Source organism: Rhinoderma darwinii, chromosome 3 (assembly GCF_050947455.1).
Source record: "Rhinoderma darwinii isolate aRhiDar2 chromosome 3, aRhiDar2.hap1, whole genome shotgun sequence".
Lineage (NCBI taxonomy): Eukaryota > Metazoa > Chordata > Amphibia > Anura > Rhinodermatidae > Rhinoderma > Rhinoderma darwinii.
Genome location: NC_134689.1, coordinates 237,314,843 through 237,334,522, shown reverse-complemented (window position 1 = coordinate 237,334,522; position 19,680 = coordinate 237,314,843). Strand labels below are relative to the sequence as shown.

General features: G+C 42.5%; 1 protein-coding gene across 1 annotated transcript in view; it reads left to right on the top strand.

Annotated features, from left to right (window-relative positions):
- Positions 1-14,035, top strand: part of PRRT4 (proline rich transmembrane protein 4) — a 51,141-nt gene extending 37,106 nt beyond the window's left edge. The window contains exon 3 of the mRNA XM_075857559.1: positions 11,864-14,035. Within this exon, the coding sequence (XP_075713674.1) occupies positions 11,864-13,788 (1,925 nt within the window). The 3' untranslated portion in view covers positions 13,789-14,035. The remainder of the gene's footprint in view (positions 1-11,863) is intronic.
- Positions 14,036-19,680: the final 5,645 nt, after the last annotated feature.

Below are 19,680 nucleotides of genomic sequence, written 5' to 3'. Positions count from 1 at the left end.
TATTCCACAGTGCCCTTTGAAATCAATGTGCTGCCCATCTAATGCATGGATATGCCAGGTCCACCAGAGCTCTGGAGAAATCTTTGAGCAGTACCAAAGCAGTTTATGTACTATATATAGCCCTTTCATTCTGGAAATGGTAGTGGTGCTCTGAGGTCCGAGACGTCACCATTGTGATCTTCTCATGTGTATCTATGGACAATCTGTGCCTTTAAGTCAGGAGCCGGTTCATGCTGTAAACTTTCTGAAATAACTCCTGTGCAGTATTCTTTGTAGGACCTTTATCAAGAGCTAGTGTTAACCACAGGGCAGTTATTGTAAGTTAGGAATGGGGGAATCCGGCTCACTAGAATTCTAAATTCGACATTTTGGTTTTTTTAACATATGGCTCTTGAATCAAAACCAGACAACACTTCTTTAAGGCATTGAGTCTGAATAATAGGTAGTATGATGTCACTAGAGTATTTCCAGGTCTACAAAAATGACAGAGTAGTAAATGCTTTGGTTAGTAGCCTGCAAAAAGAAATGATCTAAAGCTGTGTCTGGCATATTCATTACCATGCAATAGCAACAAGGAGGACCATTATTGTTAATAGTATTTTGCACGCCTTTACCTACAGGCTACACACAGACTCTGTGTGCATGCTGGGAGGGGGCCAGCACTCTCTAGTTACACCCGTGAACGTGTCCCATCCTGCCCCTGCTGGTCTGTGTACAGGCGGCCTCATTTGATGACATTTTGTTACATGTGAACGCTGCAGCCAATCACCGGCTGCAGCGGTCACATCTGATGAAACCTCATTAACCCCTTCCCTCCGCAGCGATTTTTTGGATTTTCACTTTTGTTGTTTCCTCCCCACCTTCCAAAAGCCATAACTCTTATTTTTCCACTAATATTGCCGTATGAGAGCTTGTTCTTTGTGGGACGAGTTGTAGATTTTCACAGCACCATTTTTTGTACCATATAATGTAGTGGGAAACGAGAAAAAAAAAATATATGGGGTGGAATAGGAAAAAAACAGAGATTCTTCAACCTTTTGGGTGGTTTTGTTTTTACGGAGTTCACCGTACGGTATAAACGGCATGTTAACTTTATTCTGCGAATCAATACGATTACAGCGATACCAAATTTATGTAGTTTTCTTTATGTTTTACTACTTTTACAAGGAAAAAACTGATTGTTAAAAATAAAATTTGAGTTTTGTCGCCACATTGAGAGCCATAACGTTTTTTATTTTTCTGTCGATTTAGCAGAGTGGGGGCTTATTATTTGTGGGGCGCGCTGTAGTTTATATTGGTACCATTTTGGGGTACGTGAGACTTTTTGATCACTTTTTATTTCATTATTTGTGGGAGATGAAGGGACCAAAAAACAGCAATTCTGATGTTTTTTATTTTTTTACGGCGTTCAACGTGTGGGCTAAATATTGATATATTGTAATAGTTCCGTTTTTTACGGTCACGTCGATACCAGTTATGTTAGGTTTTTTATTTTTTTGACATTGTGCTTGAGGGAAAAGGTTTTTTTTTTGAGCTTTTAATTTTTTTTTATTTGTTAAAAAGACTTTTATTTTACTGTTTTTTACTTGTCCCCCTAGGGGACTTTAACCAGCGATTGTTAGATCGCTTGCACGATATACTGCAATACTAATGTATTGCAGTATATCATGATTCTGACAGTCTCCTATGAAGCCCTGCCGGAGATGGCAGACCTGGGGAACTTCGTCAGGCCCCCAGGCTGTCATGCCAACCAATGGAACATCCCGATTTCGCCGCGGGGGGCCGTTTGGGACGTTACAGGGGGTCGCCCCCCTGTTTTTAGTCATTTAAATGCCGCGATCACTATTGATTGCGGCATTTAACAGGTTAAACAAGCGGAATCACGCTCGAATGGGATCCCGCTCATTACCTAGAAGTGTCAGCTGTAACACACAGCCGACACACTTGCTCTATGGAGCGGGCTCCGCCCGTGATCTCGCTCCATATTCCCCCATCCGGCGTGCGCCGTATATATACAGCGGATGTCGGGAAGGGGTTAAAGAGGCTCTGTCACCAGATTCTCAAATCCCTATCTCCTATTGCATGTGATCGGCGCTGCAATGTAGAGAACAGTAACGTTTTTTGTTTTTTTGAAACGTTCATTTTTGGCCAAGTTATGAGCTATTTTATATTTATGCAAATGAGGTTTGAAATGGACAACTGGCGTGTTTTTTTCGTGATGTCCAACTGGGCGTGTATTGTTTTTAACTGGGCGTGTTTACGTGTATGACGCTGACCAATCAGTGACCAGTCAGCATCATACACTCATCTCCATTGATTTACACAGCAGCGATGTGCAGCCACATAAACAGAGATTAACGTTAATCAAGTGTCCTGATAATGAATACACATAATCATCCAGCCTGGACGTCATGTGTATTCAGAATCCTGACACTTCTGACTCTTTTCTTTGAGATTTCTAGCAAGGGAAACGAAATCTCGCGAGATTACGGAGGTAAACGAGATTTCGTTTCCCTTGCTGCAAATCTCACAGAAAAGATTCAGAAGTGTCCTGATAATGAATACACATGACCATCCAGCCTCGACGTCATCTGTATTGAGAATCCTGACACTTCTGAATCTTTTCTGTGAGATTTGCAGCAAAGGAAAGAAATATCGTTTACCTCCGTAATCTCGCGAGATTTCGTTTCCCTTGCTAGAAATCTCAAAGAAAAGAGTCAGAAGTGTCAGGATTCTGAATACACATGACGTCCAGGCTGGATGATTATGTGTATTCATTAGCAGGACACTTGATTAACGTTAATCTCTGTTTATGTGGCTGCACATCGCTGCTGTGATTGGTCAGCGTCCTACACATAAACACGCCCAGTTAAAAACACAATACACGCCCAGTTGGACATAACGAAAAAAAACGCCCAGTTGTCCATTTCCAACCTCATTTGCATATATATAAAATAGCTCATAACTTGGCCAAAAATGAATGTTTTTTAAAAAAAAAAAACACGTTACTGTTATCTACATTGCAGCACCAATCACATGCAATAGGAGATAGGGATTTGAGAATCTGGTGACCAAGCCTCTTTAAAGGAGGCCGCATGTACACAGACCAGCTGGGGCAGCACCGCACACATTCACGGGCCTAACTAGAGTGCTGGGCTCTTATGCCACACTATTGAATAGCCCCCACCCCCAGCTCCCAACACAAAATGACGTTGTGTTACATGTGATCGCTTCAGTCAATCACAGGCTGCAGCGGTCACATCTGACGAAATGTCATCAATGGAGGCCACCTGCACACAGACTAACCAGGAGAGCAGGGAAGCTTTGCTATGGGAGCACCAGTAGAGGGGAGTATAGTCTTTTTTTTATTTTAAACTTTGAAAATTAGTATTTTTACTTACGAATTTTGCTGCCAATGAACTCCATGTCGAGAATCCGCAACAAATCTGCTGCAAATCCACAACATAAATTGACATGCTGCAGGTTTAAAATCTTCACCGCAGGTCAATTTATGCATATATTGAAATCTCAAATCTCATCCACTTTACTTCTACTGTAAACGCTGCAAATTTTCATCATGGAAGATCCGATCAGAATTTCCTCAATGTGAACGCCATGTGTGGACCCAGCCTAAAAGTTAACCCCTTCCCACCACAGCCCTTTTTCAGATTTTCATTTTTTCTTCCCCACCTTCCAAAAGCCATAACTTCTTTATTTTTCCGTCGATATAGTACTAGGAGGGCTTGATTTTTGCGGGACGAGTTGTAGTTTTTTGTAGCACCATTTATTCTGCCATATAATGTACTAGGAAACAGGAAAAAAATTATTTGTGGGGTAGAAAATGAAAAAAAAACAGCGATTCCTCCAGTTTTTTGCGTGTGGTTTTTACGGAATTGACTGTGCAATTAAAACAACATGTTAACTTTATTCTGTGGGTCAATACGATTATGGCGATATCAAATATGTATAGTTTTTTCTATATTTTACAAGTAAAAACCTAAGTGTAAAAAAGAAAATTTATTTTGTGTCGCCAAATTCCGAGAGTCATAACTTTATTATTTTTCTGTAGATTAAGTGGTATGAGGGCTTATTTTTTGCGGGATAAGCTGTAGTTTTTAATAATACCATTTTGGTGTACATGCGACATTTTGATCACTTTTTATTTCATTTTTTGTAGGAGATGATGTGACCAAAAAATAGAGATTCTGGTGTTTCCAATAATTTTTTTTTTACGGTGTTCACCGTGCGGGTTAAATAATGATATATTGTAATAGTTCAGACTTTTACGGACGCGGCGATACCAATTATTTATTTATTTTGTTACTATGCTCTAGGGGGAAAAGGGGGGGGTTTTTGAACTTTTAATTGAAATTTTTTTTTTTACATAAAAAAAACCGTTAACTCATTTTTTCCTTTTTTATTAGTCCCCCTAGGGGACTTCAACCAGCGATCGTTTGCACGATATACTGCAATACTAATGTATTGCAGTATATTGTGATTCTGACAGGCATCTATTAAGCCCTGCCGGAGGCAGCGCTTAATAGGAGCACAAAGATGGCGGACCTGGGGGCCTTCATTAGGCCCCCAGCCAGCCATAGCAACCATCGCCCCCCCCCCCCCCGCGACTGTGTTACGGGGGGCGCAATGAGCAGTTAGAAGGGGTCGCCCCCCTCTTTCTAACGATTTAAATGCTGCGGTCGCTATTGACCGCGGCATTTAGCGAGTTAAACGAGCGGGATCGCGCTCGAGCGCGATGCCGCTCATTACTCTGAAGTGTCGGCTGTAACAAACAGCCGACACCGGCATCGTATGGAGCGGGTTCACTCCGTGAGCCTGTTCCATACTTCCCCTACCCGACTTTGGCGTATGGATACGTCAAATGTTGGGAAGGGGTTAAAGCACCTCTCCACCTAGGATCAGGGAAGTAGTGCTGCTGTATGTGTTGCTATATGAACCAGATGACACCCCTTGAAAAAGCCATCCACGCGAAACGCGCGTTGGGGTCTCTCCATACCTGGGAGTTACACTTTCTGGGGAACTATATGGGTCAGTACCAGTGTTGGTTTCATTGCAATCTTAATACCTCTAATGCTACTTACAACCTATATACGTACTTACTTGCATTCTGTGATTAAGACAGGCTGAGTTAAACACCTTATGTTTATATGGCAGGTGTGGATGTATAGAGATTTCTCTGTCTTCCACTGCTGTTATTATCTACGACTTGTTACAAGACTTACTGTCTCGGCAATATGTAACAACACTGTACATGAATGTATGTATATTTTGGCTCTCACTATATATTTACATTGAAATTACTTTAGAGCGACTGACATACCTCTTCCCAGAGAAATTGCTCTCCTTTTTGTAATTTACTCATAATTACTGTGATCCTAGTTCCTCTCCTATACATTTGGAGATATACAGTTTTCCTGATTTGTAGTCTACTTTTAACCATGTATTTTGTATTGTCTAAATAAAATTTGTATTTTTCTATGCCTTTGGCAAATTGCATTTCTAATAGTATCTGACTCCTTTTTTCTCTTGTATTCTATGAACCAGAGCTGTAGCTAGGTTTTCCTTCACCTAGGGGAAAAGACTCTGTGTGACACTCCCCCCCCCCCCCATACACGAACACCTAGAACTTTACTTTAAATTTGTGCACCCCCCCCCCCCCCCCCCCGTAAAATATAGTTAGGAAGTTGTTATGCAGTTACAACAGAGGCAGGACTACAGTTATAATTTGCATTAATGGTAACACATAGTGGTGCTATATCGCACACCGAAATAGTACCGCTATACCAGACCCCAAACTAGACCCCAAGATACATAGACACAAGACAAACCCTGGCTCTAATCCTCACAACAGATATAAATACAATTATAACCTTATCAGTCCGGAGCAGGTAAAACATCAGGTGAAATCCAAACCACCACAAAGAATATGCAAAAAAAAATAAACCTTTTACCGCTCAACGGCACTGTAAAACGTAGTCCAACCTATAGTTCAAGTAAACAGGTAGTATCCGTGGGTAGCGATAGACAATCCACGATCCAGTGTAGGTATAGATGGTGCTAGTAGTTCCACAAGTGAGCAGACGATAACACGACGTCTTCCAGTCAGGAAGGAACCTATGTCTCCAGTAGGAAAAGAGGGAGAAAAACAGTGCAATACCCTTCAACACTGTGTTCGTCACGCAAGTTTTATTCCATACTTACAAACAAGACAAGATTACAAGCTCATATAAAATGTTAAAAGCATGTGCGGCACGCCAAACTATCTTGCCCAACCATGGGTTTCGCTCTTCCGGCTTCCTCTGGGGCATGTATGACGTGTCCAATCTATCGGATTAAATTGCCTCTAGTAAAAATGACTTAAAAATAAATAAATACATAAAACGTATATAATCTAACAAAAAATAAATATTCATCATGTACATAAAATAGTAATGATATCCACATCAATTTGAACATAATGAGCCTCACTGTGATAATCCGTTGCTACATAGATAAACTACAATATACAAGGTGCACCAATTCAAAATTTGTAGGCGAAATCCGAAATGTTGGCCTACTGAAAAGTATGTACAGTATATGCCCTCAATACTTGGTCGGGGCTCCTTTTGCATGAATTACTGCATCAATGCGGCGTGGCATGGAGGCGATCAGCCTGTGGCACTGCTGAGGTGTTATGGAAGCCCAGGTTGCTTTGATGGTGGCCTTCAGCTCGTCTGCATTGTTGGGTCTGGTGTCTCTCATCTTCCTCTTGACAATACCCAATAAATTCTATAGATTTCCGCTATAATTTATACTATAGTAAATTTGTTGCGCTGCGACAGGCCATGCCCCTTTCGGAAAAGTGTAGTGGGCGGCGTAATTGCATCAAAAGTCAGAATTTTATGCACAAATCGCGACTTTTGATGCATTTGCGACTTTTGTAGGCCAGAAAACTGCTCTAGAATGTTAATAAATTCCCCACTTAATGTATGTGTGACATATATGCAGTATAGCACACAAGAAAATGGTGACAGCACTCTGCGGACACTAATGTCACCTAAGCCACTAAATATAAATAAATATGCATTACTGATCTTAAAAAGGCTCTGTCACCACATTATAAGTGCCCTATCTCCTATATAAGGAGATGGGCGCTGTAATGTAGGTGACAGTAATGCTTTTCATTTAAAAAAACGATCTTTTTTCACAAAGTTAGGAGCGATTTAAGTTTATGCTAATGTGCTTTCTTAATGCCCAAGTGGGCGTACTTTTACTTTCGACCAAGTGGGCGTTGTACAGAGGAGTGCATGACGCTGACCAATCAGCATCATGCACTCCTCTCCATTCATTTACACTGCACTAGCGATATAGTTATATCACTATGTGCAGCTACATACACAAACCCTAACATTACTACAGTGTCCTGATAATGAATACACATGACCATCCAGCCTGGACGTCATGTGTACTCAGAATCCTGACACTTCTGACTCTTTTTTTGTGAGATTCCAGCAACGGATACGAAATCTCGCGAGATCTCGAAGCTAAACGAGATTTGGTTTCACTTGCCGGAATCTCACAAAAAAAGAGTCAGAAGTGTCAGGATTCTGAGTACACATGACGTCCAGGCTGAATGGTCATGTGTATTCATTATCAGGACACTGTAGTAATGTTAGGGTTTGTGTATGTAGCTGCACATAGTGATATAACTATATCGCTAGTGCAGTGTAAATGAATGGAGAGGAGTGCATGATGCCGATTGGTCAGCGTCATGCACTCCTCTGTACAACGCCCACTTGGTCGAAAGTAAAAGTACGCCCACTTGGGCATTAAGAAAGCTCATTAGCATAAACTTAAATCGCTCCTAACTTTGTGAAAAAAGATCGTTTTTTTTTAAATAAAAAGCATTACTGTCACCTACATTACAGCGCCCATCTCCTTATGTAGGAGATAGGGCACTTATAGTGTGGTGACAGAGTCTCTTTAAGTCGTGGCAGTTGGGCTCACACAACTTGTTAAAAATGTGCACTAAGAACCTCCCCATTGTACGTAGATTCAGCAGTAATGCATATTTATTTATATTTAGTGGCTTAGGCAGAGGCGTAGCTAGGTTCTCCTGCACCCGGGGCAAAGATTCAGATTAGCGCCCCCCCCCCCCCAAACTTATTTCCCGACATCTCCTTTCCCCTCCCCATGTTTTCTTTCCCTACCAATCAATGAGGTGTAATTTTTTTTCACAATTTTTTTAATGTAACTCGAGTATAAAAGCATTTCTACATTTTACAAGTGATTTAGTTCTATAATGTAATTAACATAAAAATAAATTAAAAGAAAATAAATTAAAGAGGCCACAAACAGCCCCCTGTAGATAGCGCCACACAGCCCCCCATGTAGATAGTGCCACACACAGCCCGCTTCCCCCTTAGTAGATAGCGGCACACTCCCCCCCCCCCCTTGTAGATAGTGCCACATACAGCCCGCTGCCCCTTTGTAAATAGCGCCACACTCCCCCCCTTGTAAATAGTGCCACATTCCCCCCCTTGTAAATAGTGCCACACTCCCCCCCCTTGTACTTAGCGCCACACTGTGAACAGACCGGTGAGCGGTAGCCTACCGCTACCACTCTCCCCTCTGCCTGGTGTGACTTACCGGAGAAGCCGAGGAGGTCATGCGGCGCAGGCAGAGGCGGAGTTCCTTCTGACTAGGGTCGGTGACAGCCAGGGCCGGCCTTAGCTTGGATGGCGCCCTGTGCAGGACTCTCTATTGCCGCCCCCTACACAATTAACCACATATATGGACACGCTGGAACATATATGCTGTACATACATAAAGACAGATATTTAGACATACAGGCAAATATACATACACACATCTGGAATATATACATACAGGTAAATATATAGACGTACAGACACATATACGCACACACACCGGCAGATAAATACACAGACAGGGACATATACAAATACATAAAAGGCACATATATACAAGCACAAAGACACATTCACAAACAGACCCATATATACGCACACAGGCACATATATACACAGTACAGATAATGTAGTAGTGTTACCTGCAGTCCTAAGTAACACCACAGATAACACACAGTGATAACTCTCTGAGTACAGATAATGTAGATGTCACCTGCAGTCCTATGTAACACCACAGATAACACACAGTGATATCTCTCTGAGTACAGATAATGTAGTAGATGTTGCCTGCAGTCCTATGTAACACCACAGATAACACACAGTGATACCTCTCTGAGTACAGATAATGTAGTGGATGTAAGAGACCAACACATGCAGAGACAGACAGACAGACACACACACACACACACTGTAACATATACACATACAAACACAGAGACACACACTGCATTAACACTACACACACACACAGACACTCACCATGTCTCCTTGCTGACAGCATCACAGGTCAGGACGGGCTGTGGGCGGAGCTTCCTCTCTGCTTCTCGGCTGTGTAACAGCAGAGCTGGAAGGCTGCAGCACGGGAGTAGACCTGTCCCCTGACCTGAGTCATCTGACCTCATGTCACTGACGTGAGGTTAGGTGACAGGTAAGGTGACTGGACTGGTCCACTCCCTGGCCGTCACAGACCCCAGTCAGAACGCCGTAATTTCCTGGCTCTTCCTAAGCTGCTGCAGGTGTCCGACATACGGGGCGCCTATCAGCAGCCATCAGCTGCTCTTCGGTGCCCCCCCTTTCCCTAGCACCGGGTTGCGCCCGGGGCACATGCCCCGCCTGCCCCCCCTAGCTACGCCCCTGGCTTAGGTGACATTAGTGTCCACAGTGTGCTGTTGCCATTTTCTTGTGTGCTGTGTAAATTTGCAGTCACAGGCGTTTTTGCACCTGCATACACGTTATCGTTTCATTTTGTTGGTATGTGCTGTTCAAACTTTTGTGTTTATGTGATTCATATATGCAGTATAATCCTGCAGGGCACTTCCGTTTCATCTATCCCCACATTACTTTTGTTATCAGTCCAAGCAGTATATCAAACAGGAATCGGACTAGTTTATATCACAAATACCGGGAGTATTATCTGATTATCAGGATTTTTTCCAGTTACTGTCACTGTTATTTTGTTAGAGTTACCATCCACATGGACAAGGTTACTCTCAGACAGGAAATTGGAGTTTGCCTTGTTTGATAACAAGATTTTCTCGGTCCCGCTAGAAAGAGAATCAAATTACCATGTTTTTCTTTTATGTTGATATATTGTACATGTGAGTTTTCCTGGAGACTGATCACAGCATTGCAATCTGTTATATTTCTTTCTTTCTTTTTATTCTTCAGTTGGAATAAATGTGAGAGTAGAATACTGGCAGAATATAAAAATAATGTGTAGACCGGTATGACAAGCTGTCCATATGGTAGTATCAGGGAACTGGCTTTGTGCCTTTGCCATGTGTTACTGTGTATAAATAAGAATTTACAATACATATTAAATAAAAGTGAGTAAAGAGAGTCTCTATTCTGAATTGCTTGATCCATTATCTGCACCATAATTGATTCCAGACTATGCAGTTTTCAGCCTCATTCACACAGTGCACTATTGATAGTTTTCCTAGCTTAGGATCCAAGAAGGATTGGAGAAATTACATCTAAATGTCTAGTGTGGTCTTATAGTGAACGGCACTGCCGTTTCTGAACAACAACATAGAAAGTGACCAAGGGGGTGGCACTTCACTTCTGCCACATAGGACTAAAATGTTGGGGGTGGGGGGGGGGGTAACACATTATTTATTTTGTTCATTGTGTCTACAGATATGTGTTACATTTTTTTAATCTTCTGGAAAAAGAGCATTTTGTTTTGCCTACCATCTGATATTGGAATTGCAAGACAAAAAGGAGGATTTAACAGAAAACGTGGTCTTCACGTGGGAAATCCAGACAATTCAGCAGTATTCTAGAACATAAACACAGCAGTTTTAGTATAAAATGTGCCAGGGAGGAGGATTGTCAGTAAGACGCTCTGGGATTGTCTTCATGTTTGGTACAAACTGCAGTGAACCAGGAGGTTTTCCCTTAAGTCTTCATTAGTTGTATTGTTTGCTCAGGAAAAAATGTGGATTTATCTTGAGAGCCAAACTACCCACTCTTTAACTTATTGAGAGCTGTAGCAGTGATGAGGGAAAACAGATTGTGAAGAATATGATGTATCTGGAACACAAATGTAAAATACAATGTATTTATAGGACATCATCTTCATATTCGGCAATATTTTATGGAAATAAGATCTGAGTAGCATTTTATGGGTTTGGAACCAAATTCCGACAGTGTGACGAGTTTCCATAGATTTGCACAGCATGGCAATTGACTATTATCTATATAATCTTTAAAGACCTGCTTTTCTTGTAGTGGGGAGATGAGTGCAAATGGCTAAATACGTTTGGCTCTAAATGGCCCCCAAATTGGGCATAGCTAGAAATAGCTGTGTATGGAAAGCCACTGATCTCAATGGAATAAAGGGCATGAATTTGTCATGAGTTGCCATGGCTTACTAGAAATGCTTGGGTTTCTAGGTTCAACCATTCCAAGCAACATAAATATCCAAATCGGAGGACAGTTAGAACCAAATGGGTCTGTCACATGGATCTCTTTGTTCCAGGCATCACCGGTCTCCTAGCTCACTCCTGGACAATTGTATTCTCAAAATTTGTATACTCCAAGTGAGGGGCTATGGTTACATAGTTAGTACGGTTGAAAAAAGACACATGTCCATCGAGTTCAACCAAGGGATGGGAAAAGGGAAGGGTAAAAACATTAAGAAAACATTTAAAGGATCTATTTTATTTTGTAATATATATTTTACCTATTTAATTTATTCTCCTTTCTTGCAGATGCTGTTTTTATTTCACATGGCTCAACATCCCCAACGGATCCTGTTTCTTGGGATTGCAATTACTCTAGTTCTGAAAAATGTGATTTCAGCATGACACAGAGACCAACTCCCCAGGGAGTAGACCCCACTGTCCATGGACTTTCCCCACTTCTTTCTTCTCCACCCATCTTTATAACCTTGCATGCTGATTGGAATACATCTGTGGCTGACTGGGGTGTTGCTTGGGAGGCCTTGGTATATGGCTCTGTCGGGCTATATGGATCAGTGGCTCTTCTTGCTTTGCTTTCCATTTTCTGCCTTGTGTTCAGATGCCCCTCCGGTGGTTTTTATTTCTCACTTTTACACCTACTGTTGATAGCATTAGGGAGCAGCCGAGCCTTCACCCTCTTTTATGATGCCTATGGCCACCAGGATCGTCTCCCAGCTTTCACGGCTTTACTTCTGCATGACCTAGCTTTCCCCTGTATGACATCAAGCTTCAGCATTGCATTCCTCTTGCTATGTTCAAGATGCCGTCTTCAGCACTCATCACCAAGCTTTCCACGACTTTGCCTCTTCACTTCTGCAGCATTTCTACACTTTATCACTGCAGGAGGAGCAGTTATAGTTGTTGATCTTTTACAGCAATTCCCTTTTCTTTTACTGGTGTCCAGAGGATTTTATGTTGTCTTAACCGTCGTTCTGTCTTTCTCCTTCTTCATCTTTTGTTGCATTGCAAGAACCCAAAGCACCCAAATCTATGACCTCAAAAGTTCTGCTCCCCCTACAGAATATATAAGTGGATGTCCTTTTGCAAACCTGAAAGACTGGTGCAGAGCAACTCATGTTGTTCTTTTGTCTGCCTGTTTTGGTATTTTGAATGCTGGCTTACAATTGTATGCTGTACTGTATGCTATGGGGTATGGTGGCTCCATTGTTTTTGGTCCTTGGCCTTGGTGGGCTTTCCAGTTAAGCTCAACTCTCTGTGAAGTTGGTATCTGTTTACCTCTTGCACTCATAGGAGCCTACCCTATTTTTTGTGCCAATGAGATTGGAAGAACCAATTGCTGGACACAAATATTTCACCTTTCCTCTGGCCATGTTACAATGAAGGCACCGATTTTACAAACCAATCATCAATGGGCTTCTTCCCAACATGAGAAGCTACTTGTCTGTGACACCATTGCTAGGAGTGATTCAGAATTCTTCCCACTCTACACCCTAGTGGAAAAACGCCTGAGTCATGGAGAGGACCTGAGCTTAATTTACCAGAGCAACAAAAGCATTGAGGTTCAAGGTTTAAGCCTTCCCCATGGTTCTAACACTCCATCATATATTAGTGTGCAAATAGACAGCGACTCAACTGTTGATTTTCACCCCCCATCTCCAATCAACCTGGGGCGTAGCATTGATGAGGCACTTTTCAGTGAATCTTTGATACCCAAGAGTCTTTTTCATGGCACTGCTTTGTCCAGTAGCTTGTCTCTCACTATAAAAAGTTCCACACAAATGGAAGACTGTGTCTTTAAAGAAAAAGCCTCCGATAGGGGACTATATCGAACTTCATCTTGCATGGAGATAGAAGGAGGACTACCCATAATACAGGGCATACCAAGCACTAGGCATGACACTCCAACTTCCTCCTCTCCAGGGGTATGGAGAGGAGAGCAGAGCACTACTAGCTCTTTGTGTAAAATGTCATTGGATGGATCATCCTTAGTGCTTTGTTCCAGTCCTGAACATGTTGCCCTCTCAACTTGCAACCCTGAAGGAAAGCAGGAGCCAGGTTGCAAATCAAAATCGGTATACCATACATTGACTCCACCATCACGGGAGTCATTGGCTACTACAGCTCAGCCAGGATGTAGCCTGAGAGAAGACTTGATAGATGTTTTTGGACCAATTGATGCTTTGAGCGTTTGCAGTGACACCATTGACTTGTAAATTAAATTGAGAAATGCAGTATTGGAAGAGAAGAACATTTAAAAACACCCTGTTAATGCTCGCTGGGAAAATAAGTCATGCAGACATCTCACATATGATGCACATATATTGGGCAGATGTGGCTGTTGTCAGAACGGACATCTATATATGGGAGTGTTTTTCATGGTAGAGAATCAAGAAAAGATGTATTTAGATTTCACTCTATGTATTTTATATATTTAATCATTAAAATTTACCATCTTTAAAAGAGTCTTTTATTTTTTTACATTTTTTTTTTTAAGCAATAAAAAAAATCAGACTAGTTACGCAGTTGTAGAATTGATAAATGACCGCCATTTCTGGTCTTTGGCTATATTTCTTTAATATACTATCTGCATTTGAAACATATCAGGCTAAAATATTTTGGGACATGCTAAATACAAAAACGCCCAATTGAAAAACTGGTACAGATATAGAGAGAGACAAGATTGGTGCCATATTTATGAGGTTTGGCTCCCATTTTTGAATGTAAATATAGTTGCCAACAGTTTTCAGTTAGGGAGTCTGGCCCAATTTATCTAAGTGAGCACATTTTCTATAAGGTATACAACATTGGTTACCCAATTACAACAGGTCAGGCCAGATAAACATTGCAGAAGGATGGTACTAGGTGTATTAACGCCCCTCATGCATACCTGTCCTACTTGGGGAACATTTATTGAAAATATTTGTATTTTAATGCTGTCCTTTATGGCATTTTTTGTTCTGTACCTGAATTAATGTTTCTTGGTTGGTGAACAAAAAAATATATAAAATATATAATGCTTGCACCAATTTAACTTATGTCTGCACCCCATTATTAAATATGACTTACACTTGGTAAAAATAGTGTCGCTTCCACAATGGAAAAGTGTCAACAAAAATGACACTTTTTATGATTGTGCCCCAAATTATACACAGTTTTTATATTTGACATGGTAAAGCTACAATTAAAGATTTCAATGTGTAGTTCAAATGTGTGGAGTAACGGATGTGGGGTTCAAAGTTCTTTCTGCAAATTATTTATAGGAAAAGTGTACAGCCTTGTTAAAATTGCAGCTTTTGTGATATAATGCCTGAATTCAAGGTCCATGATATCAAGCCTATTTCGATTTTTATTGTGACCTTGCAAAAACAAAAGCTTTAAAGATAAATATATAATTTAGTAGAAAAAAAAATCTAAATAAAATACCCTGATCGCATGTGTTCACACGGCCTATTTTCGGGCCATAAACGCCTGAAAAACGGCCAAAAGATCGGAAGCAGAATGCCTCCAAACATCTGCCCATTGATTTTCAATGGGAAAAAGAGCGTTTTGTTCCGACGGGCCGTTTTTTTTACGCGGCCGTTTTGAAAAACGGCCGCGTAAAAAAACAGGCGCGAAAAAGAAGTGCAGGTCACTTTTTGGAACATTTTTGGAGCCGTTTTTCATTGACTCCAAAAACGACCGTAAAAAACGGTGCAAAAATCGCGAGTGGCTTAAAAAACGCCTGAAAATCAGGAGCTGGTTACCCTTGAAAACAGCTCCGTATTTTCCGACGTTTTTGACTGTGTGAACATACCCTCATAATTGTTCAGAAGGAAAGGAAGGTAAGTGAACAAGGCTGTGTTCATGAAGGAAGGACTAAGGGTACGTTCACACGGCTTAGCAAAATACGTCTGAAAATACGAAGCTGTTTTCAGGCGAAAACAGCTCCTGATTTTCAGAAGTTTTTTAACTCACATTTTTCGCGACGTATTTTACGGACGTTATTGGAGCTGTTTTTCAATGGAGTCAATGAAAAACAGCTCTAAAAACGTCCCAAGAAGTGACATGCAGTTCTTTTTCGCGGTTGTCTTTTTACGTGCCGTATTTTGACAGTGACGCGTAAAATAATACCTCGTGGGAACGGAACACTGTAAAACCCATTGAAAGCAATGGGCAGATGCTTGTAGGCGTAATGGAGCAGTTTTTTCAGGCGTAATTTGAGGAATAAAACGCCCGAATTACGTCTGAAAACAGTGCGTGTGAACATACCCTAATACTTTTTGGATCTAATCATGGTTTTGACATAAAAAATTCACAAAACCTATCTGTGTGTATAAGGCCTTAGGCCATGTTCACACACCGCAGATACACTGGAGCCCGAATGGAATTCCGGACCAAAAAAAATGCACCAAATTATGGTGCAGTTTTCTGGCAGAATATCCGCTAGAGAAAACGTCAGTAAGAAAAAAAAGCCTATACTTTCAACAGAAAAGCAGCGATTCCGTGGCATAAATGACAGGATGCAGATTAAAAAAACGCACTGCATGTCAATTTATGAACCGCTTTTTGACAGATTTTTTTACGCAGCATGTGGATGAGATTTGTTCAAATCTCATCCACTCTGCTGTTACAGTATTACGTGTGGATTTTCTGCAATGAAATTAGTTGCGGAAAATCCAGTGTTTTATGCTACGTTTGAACATACCCTTATGCTGGATTCACACGACCCATTTTCAGGCGTAAACGAGGCGTATTATGCCTCGATTTACGTCTGAAAATACGGCTCCAATACGTCGGCAAACATCTGCCCATTCATTTGAATGGGTTTGCCGACGTACTGTGCCGACGACCTGTCATTCACGCGTCGTCGTTTGACAGCTGTAACGACGCGTAAAATGACTGCCTCGTCAAAGAAGTGCAGGACACTTCTTTGAAACGTAATTTGAGCCGTTCTTCATTGGATTCAATGAAGAACAGCTCAAATGATCGGCCGTTAAAGACGCCTCGCAAAATGCGAGGAGGAGCTTTTACGTCTGAAACGACGCAGCTGTTTTCTCCTGAAAACAGTCTGTCTTTTCAGACGTAAAAGCCAGTTCTCGTGTGCACATACCCTAAGACTGCCTGCAACTATTTTTTTATTTTCTTTTGTGTAAAAAATTGATAGCGGGGACATTGAATGGAGCGGCAGTTGAACATGCGCGCTACTTCTCTATTCAAAGTCTATGGGAATGATGGAAATGGTTGAATACAGTGCTCAGCTTGTTTCCGTCAGTCCCATAGACATTGACTGGAGCGGTGGCAGCCGCATGTTCAACCGGCGCTCCATGCAATGCCCTCCTCACTTCTTGAGGGCTTATTCAGACGAACGGGATACACGTCCGTGTAACGCGCGTGATGTTCACGCGCGTCGCACGGACCTATATTAGTCTATGGGGCCGTGCAGACAGTCCGTGATTTTTACGCAGCGTTGCTCCGCTGCGTAAAAGTCACAACATGTCCGTTCTTTGAGCGTTTTTCGCGCATTACGCACCCATTGAAGTCAATGGGTGCGTGAAAACCACGCATGTCACACGGAAGCACTTCCGTGGGACGCGCGTGATTCGCGCAACAGCTGTCAAAAGGATGAATGAAAACAGAAAAGCACCACGTGCTTTTCTGTTTATAAACATCCAAATGGAGTGTCATATAGATGGCGGCTGCGCGAAAACCACGCAGCCGCGCATCATATGATGCTGCCACACGGAGTTGTCAAGTGCCTTTTGCGCAGGCAAAACGCCATGTTTTTTGCGTGCGCAAAAGGCACACGCTCGTGTAAATCCAGCCTGACTGTAGATTTGGGAACCCTGTTCTCGCGATAGGTTGTGTGACAGAGGTGGCGCCCCCAGTGATCAGACAATTATTACTGATAATTGTTGAGTGTAGTACACTGTGCATCCGTTCCGTTTTCGTTCCGGGCCGTGTTTCCATTTTTAGCTGTCGATTTTGACCAGTTTTGCATACTTTTTTTCCCTGACAGTTTTAAAAACGGATGAATTTAATGCCACACACACTTCCCTGTGGATAATGCCACACACTGCCCCCTGTAGATGCCAGTATGCCAAACACTGCCCTCTGTAAATAGTGGCACACACTTCCCCCTGTAGATACTGCCACACAGCCCCCTGTAGATACTGCCACACAGCCCCCTGTAGATACTGCCACACAGCCCCCTGTAGATACTGCCACACAGCCACCTGTAGATAGTGCCACATAGCCACCTGTAGATTGTGCCATGCAGCCCCTTGTAGGTAGTGCCACACAGCCCCCTTGTAGTTAGCACCCCCCATAGATGGCACCCCCTGTAGATACCACCACTCTAGCTCCCTGTAGGAGCGGAATCCCTCTGGCCGAAATTCCGCTGTAGGAGTTGCCCCTGAAGTCACTGTCCATATATGGATAGTGAGGTCAGGGGCTCCATATAGGAGTGGAATCCCCTGCCAGAGGGATTCTGCTCCCACAGGAAGCTAGGGTCAATTCACACGTTGCGTAAATCCTTCGGATTTTCCGAAACAGAATTAGTTGCGTTAAAAAGCGCAGCAAATACAGTAGCAGAAAAAGATCAAACAAATCTCATCCAGACTCTGCACATAGCAGTTGTTGCATTTTTTTGCGGTGGGTTCGCAGCTATTCCGCTGCAAAGAAAGCAACTTAGGCCTTATTCACATGAACGTATCTTATGTCCGTGATACGCGCGTGCAAATCACGCGCGTCGCACGGACCTATGTAACTGCGTAAAACTCACGACATGTCCTATACTTGGACGTTTTTCGCTTATCACGCACCCATTAAAGTCAATAGGTGCGTGAAAATCGCGCACGGCACACGGAAGCACTTCCGTGTGCCGCGCGTGATTCGCACTACAGTTGTTACATGAATGAAAGTACAAATAAAAGCACCTCCTTTTATGCTTCTAAACATAAAAACGGAGTGTCATAACGATGCCATATGCGCGAAAATCACGCAGGCACGCAGCAAATACTCCTAACACATGGAACTGCTACGTGTGCAAAACACAGCGTTTTTGTGCGCAATACGCACACGTTCGTGTGAATAAGGCCTTAGGGAAAAAAAAAAATCTAAATCTAATACTTACCCAGGAGTCTGTGTTTCTTCCTCCAGGCCAGCCTCCTAAGATGACGTTTCATCCCATGTGACCGCTGCAGCCAATCACAGGCTGCAGCTGTCTCCTGGAATGAAACATGCAGCCCCTTCGCACTGTGAGAAAGAGGAGAGCGAGCGGCAGAAAGCACGGCCGTCACTCGGATCACATCTCAGTGACGGCTGTGTTTTACACGGCCCCATAGACTTCTATGGGGGCCATGAGAACGGCCCAAAATGGGGCACGTTCCATTTTTTTACCAGTGTAACGGTAACGTTATATAAACTGCCGACTATCCCTGCCATGTGAATAGGGCCTTAGGCTGCCAGGCCTAAGCTGCAAATCACACTGTGAAGTCATGCCCTCAGACCCACGTTTTAGAGTGTATTTACTCATGCTGGTTTTGTAGTGTTGTTTTTTTGCAGCGATAGGGTATGTGCACACGTAGTGACCAAAAACGTCTGAAAATCCAGAGCTGTTTTCAAGGGAAAACAGACCCTGCTTTTCAGACATTTTTTGACCAACTCGCATTTTTCGCTGCGTTTTTTACGTCCGTTTTTGGAGCTGTTTTCATTGGAGTCTATGAGAAAACAGCTCCAAGAACGTCCAAAGAAGTGTCCTGCACTTCTTTTGACGAGGCTGTATTTTTACGCGTCGTCGTTTGACAGCTGTCAAACTACGACGCATAAATAACAGGTCGTCTGCACAGTACGTCGGCAAACCCATTCAGATGAATGGGCAGATGTTTGCCGACGTATTGTAGCCCTATTTTCAGACGTAAAACAAGGCATAATACGCCTCATTTACGTCTGAAAATAGGTCGTGTGAACCCAGCCATAAGGTGGCAAACCTACCGCGGTGTAATGCTGCCAGGGATATGTATGACTTTCTGAAGTTGGAGTTGTAGGGATCAGCGGACTGCCAGGCCAGCTTTCACTGCAAAAAAGACATGAGACAACCTCTTTAGGCTACATTCACATGTGTGTAG